The 13,130-nt window shown below is 37.7% G+C and overlaps 1 protein-coding gene across 6 annotated transcripts in view; it reads right to left on the bottom strand.

The window, feature by feature from the left end:
- The window catches only part of FRY (FRY microtubule binding protein), a 196,095-nt gene that overhangs the window by 36,276 nt on the left and 146,689 nt on the right, over positions 1-13,130 (bottom strand). For all 6 annotated transcript variants that reach the window (XM_082761847.1, XM_082761848.1, XM_082761849.1 and 3 more), the window contains 9 exons: positions 12,446-12,567; positions 11,362-11,549; positions 10,341-10,435; positions 8,188-8,789; positions 6,440-6,537; positions 6,177-6,347; positions 2,829-2,969; positions 1,930-2,109; positions 585-746 (listed from right to left, as the gene is read on the bottom strand). In XM_082761847.1, coding sequence (XP_082617973.1) covers positions 585-746; positions 1,930-2,109; positions 2,829-2,969; positions 6,177-6,347; positions 6,440-6,537; positions 8,188-8,789; positions 10,341-10,435; positions 11,362-11,549; positions 12,446-12,567 — 1,759 coding nt within the window. The remainder of the gene's footprint in view (positions 1-584; positions 747-1,929; positions 2,110-2,828; positions 2,970-6,176; positions 6,348-6,439; positions 6,538-8,187; positions 8,790-10,340; positions 10,436-11,361; positions 11,550-12,445; positions 12,568-13,130) is intronic.

The raw sequence follows: 13,130 nt of genomic DNA, 5'->3' as shown, positions 1-13,130 counted from the left end.
ATTAATTCAATTGAGCATAATAAGAAAACATTAGATCCTGTGGATCACTTCAAAAGGACAGTTCAGAGCCTTAGAATTAAGCACATACATAATTATGTTTTGCAGAATTGGAGGCTGAGTCACTCCTCTATAATCTGCTACATATAAAAGAAAGAAGAAAACAATAAATACAGTTATTCTTCATGGTTTTGTTTTAACTGGCAGCTAACGAAAAATCAATAATGTAATCAAACATCACTTTTAGGATAATTGTACCAAGGAATTCTTTTTATCTATTTCCCAAGAAAACAACAGTTACAAAATGGCACTTGCTATCTATCTGCTCTCCTTGTTAACACCTGGACTCACCTGTTAGTTTTAGCTAAATGTGACACTGAGGTCTTAGATGCATTTACTACAGGTTGAAAGAAGGCTGTATTATAAAACACAGCAGTCAATTTCTGAGTCTAAGAGAAAGATAATTCAGCACACACATCAGATGCTTGTGCTGCTATTCCACAGCCAGTCTGGAACCCAGTGTGCGGTAATTCAGTTGCTCCAAGTGCAACTTGTAAATAAATTGTGTGCTACTTGAAAGAGTTTACCTGAGAGTACTGTGGTCTCTTCCAGCTCACAGGAACAAGGACATTGGAGTTAGATCCCGATGAGGTTGAAGAAGTGCTTCGGGTGACAGCCATTGCCCTAGGTTTACCATCTCGTCCAGAAGAACTTTGCAGCTCATCATACCGCCTCCCGATAATTGGAGTCTTAAATAGAGAGTAATTTATTAACTAATTAACTAGGTATTTACTAACACAATGCTCCTGGGTGAACTTACAATGGGGCCTGCTACTTAAGTTGCAGGGAAAGATTACTATGAAGATCACAAGCATGGGGGAAACAAGGGGTTCACAAATTTCACATCAATTTGTATGTACGTACGTTACTTTCCACTGTGAAATCACAGCGGCTATTACCACACCTAGCAGTGAGTGATTCTGTTCCCTAACAGCTAACATTCAAAACAACTAATAGTCTATAACATAAGAAGTAGCCAAAAAAATACCCAACCACAACAACAAAACCAGAAAGCAGAACGCTTATGAAATTTATTTCAAATCCAGATTTCTTGTCCTCCACCCCCCCCCTTTTTTTTTCCCTCTCCATGTTTCTACATAGGATCATTAAGGTTGGAAAAGACCTCCAAGATCATCTGGTCCAGCTGTCCCCCTACCACCAGTATCACCCACTAAAACATTTCCCTAAGTACCATATCCAACCTTTCCTTAAACACCCCCATGGATGGTGACTCCACCGTACATTAAACAACAAGAAAAAGCCCTTTATAACAATAGTACAAGATACCTTTTTATGTTCCTATTTCCTTTTAACACAAAGTCTCACTTTTATCTCTGTAAATTCCATAATGCTGTGAGCAATCATGCAGGTACATAACTATAAATAGAGTGAGTTGCCTGTTAAAGTCAACAGGACCATTCAGTTCTATAAAGTTAAAAGGCGCATACGATTTGCAGGATAAACACTGCTATAAAAGAGTTCAGTCAGAAGCCAGGCAGTACTGCCTTAGAGGACAGCGAACATTGGCATCCAAGTATAAAATTCTTGGGGGAAATATATTATACACATAGTGTATTTACATATTACAGTTGGTGCAATTGCAACATAGCTTTTCTACCAGGGACTTTTAAACACAACCAAAAATTCCTTCCAAAAAAAAAAAAATTAATCCAATGCAAATACAGAAAAAACCCTCCAGTGACTAAATATATCATTATATATGTCAGTGTGGACTGAGAATTTAAGAGACTTTCTATTTTATAGCTTTCCTTTCTTTCACAAGTTTTCTACTTTCTTAAGAAGCTACAACATGTTTTAGGAATTATCAAATGACAGAAGTAAGGTTTTAAGTAGCAGAATTACAAATAGTACCTCTGAAATATCAAAATGAAACTCTAAAGTCTTCCCCGGTAGCTCCTTGGAAGCACTGTTCCACACTCGATGTATTTCCATTTTTGAAAGATCACTGTGTTGATATGATGGTAAAACTAAGCTGGCAGAACGAGAAACTACCAACTTCAGGATATTCAAGGCTTCTCTCCAGTGAATGCTCTAGAAATAGATATATTTAATCAGAAAATTAAAGATTTACACATTCAAAATTATTTACAGTTTACAGACATTTTTTTGACACATAATAAAAATGTGGTATGAGAACAATACTATTCTTCCTCTCTCTTGGCCAGCACCAAGGTATACACTTCCACAATAATTTCAACAGGAGATACCAAACCCCCTGCCTCAGGTTAGGGGACTAGCCTGCAAAGCAGGAGAGCTACCAATTTGACAGACAAAGGATTTAAAGTTTCCCACCTGAATGCCTTGATCATTGGGAATACAGGGGCCATTTCAGATTGCCCATCTGTTTAACAGAAAAACTGACTTGACACAGGCACTTTAGAGCTGTGAATTCCTAGCAGAGATGTGTATTTTCCACTTGCCAAGAGTTTGGTGCAGAAGTCTCTGAAGGTAAGTGCTTATACTCACTCACCTCTGAAGGTAAGTGCGTCATACTAAGAATTAAAAAGTGGCCTGCCTGGTATTAAGCTTGCTTCCTGAATCAGTATAGCCACAGCCTAACCCCTCCTACACAGTGAACACAGCTGAGCACCTTATCTGGAGACACACAGCCTATTAGGCATTAGGATATTTATAAATTAGATATCTTGGTGGATAGTCTCAGTCCTTCCTGCTAACCTTGTCCTAAACTCTTACAAAAAAAACAACTTATTAAAAATTAAATTTTAATATAAAGAAGACACGGTATTTACCTGTACATATTTTTCAATAGTTTTTAGTACTTCCACATTAAACTGTTTCACAGGGATAGCTGACAGGTCCATATAACTGAGAAGGCTGTAGATCATCTGCAAGAGGGACTGCTGCATGCTGGGAAGGCCTTTTTCTAGCAGCTGTTAAAAAGAAAGGTGGATATAACGAAATTTTGAGGTATTTCTCCTTAAGGAAAAAGCTACTAGTCTTATGAATACCATTTGTATGATTTATCTCTCTTTACCCACTGATTTCACAATAGCATTTTATAACCATTTTACAAGCAATAATGATAAAAGTGAGAAATAAAAGTAGAGCTTCAAATTGGAAGCCAAATACCCATCTGTTTTGATAATGAATACATACATTTTATATATGCCTGCCCTAACTTATCCAGAAAACAGATTCAGCAGTTAAGTAAACCGGCAGGTAAGACTTACACTGTGACTGGGAAAACACACCCAATAAAAACAGGGGAGTATCTTTTTATTTCTATCTTTGCTGAAAGTCATGGAAAAAAAAAAAAAAACAAGTGAAGAAACAGAACTGCTACTATTCAGACATCAATATATATTCATCCAAACATACCTCGCTGCCAGTGCTCACTGGCTGTAACTGCCAAACATTTTCTGTTAAGGAGGAGATGGAGTCCCTGGGTTCTCTTACTGTAGATGCTAATACAAGAAATGTCTTGATCTAAATCCCGTAATTTTGGAACACCTGAATATATATCCTGGACTACTACCATGTACCTTGGAAATGCAACTGTGCTCTCGCAGATACACGACAGTAATTCAGGAGGTATACAGACAGACATGCTATGTTTGCACATGTGTGAATTAGCTGAAAATTTCCTGGAAGGCAGCAAATTCTTTCATTGGTGACAGGTACTGTCCCTCCCCACAAGTTTCAGAGGCAGTCAAATGTTATTGCTGGAGTTTACCAGAAGCTCCAAGATTAGTATCTATCTTTCCATTCAGGTGAACAAAACATTCTTCTACCACTGGTTACTACAAGTATGAAGATCTAGAAAACAGTTACTTTAAAAAAAAAAAAAAGTACGGTGTCTTGCGTCATTAATCTTCCAGTAGAGAAAAATGTCAGCTGTTACCCAAGTGGACACTAACAATTTACTAGGTGCCCTCAGTGGCCCAAATGACAAGGCTTCTCTTCTTATTGAATGATAATGCCTCACACCAGCTGAAATGAACTACTCAGCTTGGGCAGACAATGTAATCCCACTATTTATCTTCTGATTTCTTTCATTGGTAAAAAGAAGCAGTAATTAGTGATTCATAGAACAAAGTACACAAACTTCACTATTAGCACAATGGACAGAACTCACTATGATTTCCCTATTCCTCTGTAAAAAGACAGCAAGACATTTTAAATTAAATGTATTATATGGCAAGCAGCTCCAGTCCATGGATACTTTTACTGAGAGAGAAATGTGCTTAGCAATTGTTCTTTGAAGCAGAATTATAGTCTTTTTCTTGTGTTGCATTACAGTCTTGAGTCTGTCCTTGTAAATAACTTTATATTACCCAGCACATCAGCTGGTATAGCATTTAAGTATAGGAAGAAGGACAGGAAGAAACTTGCTGGATGAGAGGAAGAAATTCTTTGTTCTCTAATAGAGACTGCTGTATCAGATAATCACTTTTGTAAAAGGAAAAGGAGTTCTTGGGAAATAGCGGGATTTTTGTCTCCACTGCTGTTTAGAAAGCTGTCCTAGAAACTTTATCTCTGAAAGCTTCTAATTTCCATTCCAGTTTGTATAGATTTGTTGTCAACAGAATCCTTTGGCTTAAACAGATCTTGCCCCTTAAACTTTAAACATTTGTAGACTTTGCCAGTTTTCATTTTCTCTAATTACCATATGTGGTTCTTGATAGTCCAAGTGTATGTTTGAATACATCATGAATATTTCACGAGAAGGAGCGTTGCAATGTAGCGAAGAAACAACAACTTTGAAATGCATTTAGAACAATAAGAACTCTTTTGTTACCAGAAGTAACAAAACCAGCAGCAAGATGGAGTTTAGATAACACATCATTCGGATCAGGGAGTTTGAGGACAAAGACCTTCCACTGCATTTAGAAAATGAAATCATAACTACTCAGTCTTTGACTTGGGTTCACACAAACTGTTTTGAAAAACAGTGGATTCTTCTCTTGGGTACAGTAACTATCCAGGGCTTTTCTGGGTCTAGGGTTCCACACTCTGTTAACTAAGTTTGTCCTTTTCCTGAAGCAGTAGCTAACTCAGAACTTCAGTTGCCTGGGCTGTCTGCTGCTCATTGAAAGAGTTGCCACCTTTGCCCTTTCAAATCTGGCAGCAGATCTGGAAAACCCTTTTCATGGCCACAGCAGGCCGAACAACATGGTTTCTTGTCCTTTGCTCCTCTACCAGACTGGCAGTTACCCTACACCCATACAAATATTCCCCAGCTGTGACTCAGCACAGCTGCAGTCAATGTAAATACAGAGGGAGGAAGTTATGCCTGATGTGCTGTCATCCTGTGATGATGGTGTTATGTGAGGAATGTGCCTTAATTATGGTCAAAAACCTGCCTGACTTGCTGTTTGTATAGTAGCCTTGTGCCAATCTGTCACAAGGGGAAAGTGCAAATGAATATTCTCTGTACACGTGTGCCCATTTTGATGGCAGCAAGATCACGTTCAATGGCCTTTTCAGAGGTGTCAAGGACTGTGCACACAGCACTGCAAGGAAAACAGAGGGGCTTTCCTAAGGCTGGGAAAACAAAGGAGAAAGATTTTAGCCCTCAATTTTTACAGCATTTTATAATGAGAAATGCAAGTTTGCCTATGAATAAAATGCTTGATTCCAGAGGAATCAGAGTTGTCCTGTTTGAAGAGCTATTAGTTCTTCAGAGTCTCCGAGCCTGAAAACAGACAGGAAAACCTCAAGGTCCTGTTTTGGTGTCTTACACCAAACAGTCATGGCTTTCACCATCAGTCAAGATCTGACATGACTGTTACTTAGAGCCCACACCTGCAAACATGGTGAGGAATTGTGGCTTGTGGCAGCAAGGCCAAGCTTGCTCTGAAGTCTGAGTGTGTGCTCAGCCTGGCCTCTCAGGCTCTGAAAATGTGCAGATAGTCAATATCAGAGATGCCAACATAGTTTTTTTAGATCCTTTGGCAGAGAGCCTGGCTATAAGAAGAATTACTTCCTTACAGTAATTCTGTTTCTTTCCGCTAATTTCTGCTCTTTTCATTAAAAATAACAGCTACACAGAGCCCCCTGCAATGTCCAACACTTCATCTCTTTGGGTCATTAGACAAAAGAGGAGTTAAAACAGCAAAAATTCGTTGAAAACTTACCTCAGCCAAATACGTAACCATACTCAAAGTAATATCAGCAAACGCTTCATGAAGGTAACGGCAGACCACGTTTACCCAGGTAGCACAGTCCCTTGTATAGCTGTGTGTTTTATAAAGGGTCATGACATGTGCAAGATTTGATAGCTTGGGGTTCTTTTCCTCCAGACAAACCTAATTAAATATAAAAGTCAACACATGTTAAGAACAGAACAACTGCATTTTAAAGGTCTGTGGATGTACAAAGCAGTAAATAATTTTGATACCTGTGCAATCCTTTCAGCTACATCTTTACAAAACTGGTTTGGGCTGTCAAAATGTTGAATTAAATGAGGCAGGAGACACAAAACATTCAGTGGAAACCCTAGAACAGGAAAATAAAGAACAAAATGAATATTCCCAATGGTAATAGCCGCAGAGATCTTTAAGATGGTATTTTATGGGAGATAACAGTTTCAGTATTACATTATACATAGACTCTGTCAACTTGTTCACACCACTGGCCGCACCACTTCCTTCATAAAAGGGGCCTTTACCACAGAAACAAGTACTGATTTACAGAATAAAATATCTCACAAAAGTATATGTTTTATTATTGCTAGAGTATTTTTATCTTTTCCACTTAATGGACTTACTGATTGTTTTAACTGGTGGCATTTTGATTACTGCTGCTAAAACACATAAAGAAATTCAGAGAGTATTGTTAAATAAACAACAGTTTTGGTCAGGCTGACACACACAGCTTCCATTGTTTCACACTGTTAGAAGAAAAAGTATTGAATCAAAATTCTGATATAAGTAGTCAGATGAAACTTCTCAAATGGGTGCTTTTGAAGCTAGGAAATGGCTCCTGCACCAAGTGCCATCCCTTGTCATCAGTGTAAAGGCTCTGATGAGCTGGGATTCAGCTCTTCTACACCAATTTACAGCTGGTTCAAGTCGGTGAACTACAGGCAGTGGCTGTTTTGGGGAGCTGTAACGAAAGCTGCTCCAGTTCAGGTGGGAGCTGAGAGCTTAGAAATCAAGTAATGGTAACCAAACATAATCAGCTTTTTTGAAAAAATCTGAACATACAAAAATAATATTCTAACCATTCATGTCCTTTGGTTTCATGTAATTAATTAAGTGGCCTAAGTTAGGAACAAAATTTCCTTAGGCTTCCTCTAGACTTGGGGAAAAGAAGAAGATACCTCCAGATGGTACCTCCACAGCCCATGTGTGAATTGCCCAGCCAAAGTCTGGAACATATGTACCACATGGGTGCTTAGAGAAGAACAGGCTGTTCATTGCATTTGTCTCCTTACTCTGTGTCTACGCTTGTTATGACTTAGTTGTGAGGCCTGCAAAATTGTCTTAACATCTGTGTTTCTGACAGGAAGAAGAATAAAAACCTGGAATAGTACAGAAACTCTCTTCAAGAAATAAAATTATGAAGTGGTCACAAGCTCAGCTAAATAATTTAAAATTTCAGAATGTTACCTTACTTCCTTATAACCCAGGCCTCTCTCCTCCTCACTCATTACTGTGCTATTGTAAAAAGTATACAGGAGTTTTCAATGCATACACTTCTAAGAAAAATCCCATGAAACTCTAATTAAAAATCCCATGAAAATCCCATGGAGCTTATTTAAAATTGAGTAATCTGCAATATTCTGAAAATAATTCAATGGAAAAAAGTGGCTAGAACAGGTTATAAAAAGTGTCAGTATCTCTTTACACACAGTTACTTTATCAGCACTCAGAAACTGTATATGCTGCTGAGCCCTAAAGGTGAAATGTTGAATAATACATGACCACTCTCCTCCAAAACTTATTGTGCAATATATTCACTTTTCTGAAACATGTTATGTTGCTATAAAATTTTAAAAAGCAAACTAAACCCAAAGCAAGACTAGATTATTATATATTACGAGACAAAGTGCCATTTTTGGTTTTGTGTAAGTAGCCTAAAGAGGTCTGTCATCAATCATCAAAGCAATAGAAACTGAAAGAATGAAAAGTACACTGGTTTTACCTATAGCTTGAGAGGAATCCACCATGGATATTCGAGACACTGGTGTCAGCAAACTGAAGAGCTGCAGTGTGAGATCAGTGGTGGTAAGGGAGGTGAATCCTTTCAGGAGTAGCTGCTGAAGTCCTGAGAAGTCTGCCCACTTCAGCTGCCCTTGCAACTTCTCTAACTTCTCGCGGTTTTCAGCTTTATCTAGTGGCAAATGAGCCAGAAGTTTATTTAGTAGCCTCAATGCCATCAGATACTCAAACTCAAAATCAGATTCCATCAAAGCCACAGCAACCCAGAAGATGGTGGCCAGTAGGTTGGTTGGATTGTTAATATGGGATGGGTCAGTGAGACTGTCCTTTAGAGAAGATGAACTTCTGGTTTTAGAGGAGAGGCCTTGTTGTGTGCATGCCTGGATTCTGTCTAGTGTGGCACTGCGGGGTGGATCCGAGCATTTGTCCACATCTCCAAACTTTTTGGGTACAGAGAAGCTCCTCTGGTGCCGGCTTCGTTCAGCGGTGGCCGTGTTACCGCTTGCAGGATTCACGTTCAGCTGTCCCGTGCTCTTCCGGTTTGCCGTAAGCTTGGTGCTTGATGTCAAATCTGGTGAAGATGAACTGAACCCAAAACATAGAGCATACATTGCAATGTGTGCATTCACTGCTTGAAAATTGTACATGTTAGATGCAAGTCAGGTACTGATCAAAGTGTAAATAAATATTTAAACAGGAAAAGTAAAACATCAAACTGTCTAATGCCTCCTGACTTTTTTATTCCAGAAGTGCCTACAGACATGACTGAAGTGAGGTTTCTGTGGTGCTGCAGCAAACCATAGCAGGATAGCCTACAGTCTCGGTAGGTATGAATGACAAGGAAATAGGAGAGAGAGCTGTGAAGTGACTTGTGGAAGTGTCTGTATGAAATGGCAGTGTTGTACTTAAAAATGCTCTCATCAGTGGATAAACCTGAACAGCACATAGGCAAAATGTACAAGGGTTTATGGACCAATGTGAAGAACTGTGGGAATTAAAAAGTGTATCTTAAGCAGAATGACAAATAAGCCACATTACCTTCAAGAGACCTGTCCTGTGGTTGCCTATGCTTCCCTTGCTAGTAGAGGTCCTTCAGAAACCTTGTTGTCATTGCATTCCCCTGCCTGAGTCCTAATATATCTTTAAGATAGTTTATGGAAAGCAGAGGATTTTCAATTCTAACAATTTATGCCTCATGGGATAGTCTAGACAATCGCTATCAATTATCTGTACAGATGAGCCATCTGTGTTGATACATGAAAGGGAAATTTGTGCTGGAGAACAGCTAATTCCTGACTCTCTGTCCCTATTCCCAACTCATCATACTGTAGGTCTGTACTGTTTATAATCTTTGAGGAGGATTTTATAGAATCAGTAGTGTTAAGGTAAAGAATATTGGTTTTTATCCTGCGTGTAAAGCTTGGTAGCTTACAGTAACTTTTCTAAACACATTCCCCATTCTGTTCTTGCTATTAGGAGTTGGATAGACATTCAGTTTCCCCTCAGTAGTGTCAACAGATGTGTTATGGAAGGCATCTGAAATTTCCCATCACGTGTAATGGTATACTTTAAGGCCAACAGTCCCATAAAGATGGTCTAGGCCTCTGGCAAAATCTGTAAGTTATCTACATATGGGAAAAAAATCACTCTAGTTTTACTGACAACAACCCATGATCATTTACTTGTTGAGGAGTACTTCATTTGAGAACAAAAGGATGTATTAAATCTGTATTCTAAAACACCATTCTAACACTAAAACAACATTCTAAAACAACATAAAACAAAATTCTAAAACAACATTCTAAAACATTTTTTGTAGATATGTTTTCAAGGATACAGTACAAAAACACAAAGGATGAAAAACACAGTATTTTTCAAAGATATTTAAATAAATTATATCCAAGCAGTAACATGGCAGAATTTACAATGCATTGGAAGGTTCCATTAGCTATGTCAAAATTATTTCAACTATTGCAAAATTTGGCAGACATATGCTCTTAGTCTACTTCTACATAGGTTACAAACGATCCCAATCATATCAAATCATTTTATGCTGTCAGATTACAGAATGGCACTTAGTATTATGAAAATTTGAAAAAAAAAAAAGATATAGTAGTAATGGGAACTGGCTCTTACCGAGATAACACCGTCAAAAGATCACTGTTCTTCAAGCAATCAGATAGATTATCCACTGCAGCTTCCAAAGTAAGCAGTGCTTCCATTACATAGCCCTGTCAATGCATGCGATTAGCCATTTCAACAAAGATACTCAAAATAGTGAATATTCACAGAATCACACACAGAATCACAGAATTTCTAGGTTGGAAGAGACCTCAAGATCCAAAATGATACAGTTCATAAAAGAAACAAAATCATCTACTGAAAATAATTTCTCCTGAAACTAGAACAACATTCACACTAGTGCCATTATCCTGAACATCAGAAGTCACTACAAGCGTTTTATTTTCTGCCTCTGAATGATCTATGAAGGCATGCAAGAAGAGCACGTCTCATCAGGGGACTGGTAATGGCATACAGAACCTCTGACTTGCAGGTCATGGATTTAAATTCTGCACAAGCTATAGTGACAGAATATTACTGTCATCTTGTGGCAGTTTCATTACCTAGTTAAAATATGGAAGTGATGTCAGTCTATTTCTTATTAAGAGCTAGTAGTTCTCTTTATTTAAGCCGTGAATCTCTTAATAGGCTCTGAACAGTCTGTTCAGCTAAAGTGAATGAAAATCTCAGCGCACTGAGAGACGACTAGGTCAAGTTAGGTTAGCGTAGGTTTTGTATTGTTATGGATGGTGTGGATTTTTTATTCTAAAATATGTAAACATTTGAGAAATGAGGTGGTATCTACTCCGTGTTGTTAAATTACATTAGCACATAAGATGATGGGCTTCTTAAACACAAATTAATGGTAAGAAAAGGGAAAAAATGATCATAATGAAGATATAATTTTCAGTAACAATTACTAGAGGTTTTCTGAGAAAGGCTTTGATAAGGTACGGTGAATTCAGAGGTACTCTTTTTTGAGGCCACATTCTACCCCACATCACTTGACTCCAGAACTCCTTGTTAAAACCATAGCTTTAAATTAAATATACCTCAAATCAACAGTACTAACAAAGCATTATGTACACATATATACCTGAATCTCATCTCCATGCTCTCCAATAACTTCCACCAATCTTGACAGGAGGTCAGACAATGCATGTGCAGAAAGGGGCTGCTTTAGGGCCCTGAATATCTGGAAAGAGCGACCTGCATAGTGTCTTGAAGAGCTTGACAGAGCTGTTTGTAAAGCAACTTCACTCAGATGCTGCTCCAAATGAAAACCTAAGCAAAAGGATAGTATGTCAATTTTTTGTTGTTGTTGTTATTGTAGACCTTACTGTGGATCATGTATTGGCTGAACCAACTCTGTGGGGAGGACATACGCTGTAGTGCACCTTGAAAACCCTGTAAGAAACGGGGATGCAGCAATGTCTTGTTTGGGAAGAGTTTCCCAAGTTTTACATTTATTTCACACAGAATGTAAGAAAATAAACTTTGCAAAACCAAAATTCTGAGTCTGGAAAGGTCTGTTTTGTTCAGCAAAAAATTAAATTCTTCATCTGATTTCAAGTTTTTTACAATTCTTGGACAAATTTTGAAGTCACATGCTATTCTTAACTGGCGGCAATGCAGTAACTTCTAAACACTCCCAGACCTAAAGCCAAGATGAATTAGAAGTCTTCCTAGTAGCTTCAGTAGACTTCGGATAAGATCTTAAATATAAATACTGATTTTCCAGTCTGCTTTGATCTTGGAAGACTGTTAATTAGAATCTATGTCAGTATTCAAAACATGTTTGGTACATTTCCTATGTTCTAAAAACATAATAAATTAAAACTAAAATTTAATTGCCAGAAGCAATTAACAAAAGTACATTTACTTAGTAACTGCAATCTATTTCACCAACAGGCCATAGAGGAGTTTTTAACTGCTAAACAATCAATCAAAAAGCTTTCCAACAACAACTTTGAAGGAATGCTTGATTTAACATTCAGCTGCGATCCAATCTAACATGATTTCTTTAAAGCAATTATTTCATATGTCATTCAACCCTCTTAAGACATACAATACATTGTGTTTCTGCATAAGTAGATCTACTAAATCAGAGCGATAAACATTCAGTGTGACCTTGAAAGAATATTCTTTTGTTATTGAAGGAAAAAAAAATAAATTACTACCTGACTTGGAATCTTTAAATACAGAGACAACATGACGCAGAAAATTAGTAAGCTGCTCAGAGCTCTTGGTGTTCTGATTTTTAGGTGTGATATCTTCGTGGCACCACAGTGGACCAAATGCCCTTAAAGAAATACATAACAAAGTACAACATTGCTTTATCTGAAATAAATGTAATCAGTTAAAACATGCAAACTGTAAATACAATTACATATTTCCAGGGCCACAGACTGGAAAACATGCAAGCAAACAGATAAAGATAAAGATAAAGTAAATGAGTATTCCTACATAGTATTTTACAAAACATCTCACTTAAATTGCACATTATGCCATTTAGAGAGCAGCATAAACAAATCTCTGGTTTTAAATTTGATATTGTGTCTAGGATCCGCCAGCTGTAGTCAGTAGTTAATATTAGTTTCACCATGGCCTTTCACTGTGCCCTGTGTACCTCCTGTCTACTTGTATGATAATAAAACTCATTTTCTATTAGCTCACTGTTGAACATAATGCTATCAGTCAATTAAACATTTTATTGCTATCAGGCACAATTTTTTCTCATGTTCCTGACACTGTAATGCCTTTAAACTCCTACCTACTACTATAGGTATCAATGAAAGAGGAATGGGAGTCTGTAATTACTACAAAATCTCCATCATTTTCCTTTGAGTCTTTTAAGTTGCTACA

The sequence above is a fragment of the Aythya marila genome, assembly GCF_965140915.1.
Source record: "Aythya marila genome assembly, chromosome: 1".
NCBI lineage: Eukaryota > Metazoa > Chordata > Aves > Anseriformes > Anatidae > Aythya > Aythya marila.
The sequence above is the reverse complement of the archived record's forward strand: the minus strand, read 5'-3'. Positions and strand labels throughout refer to the sequence as shown.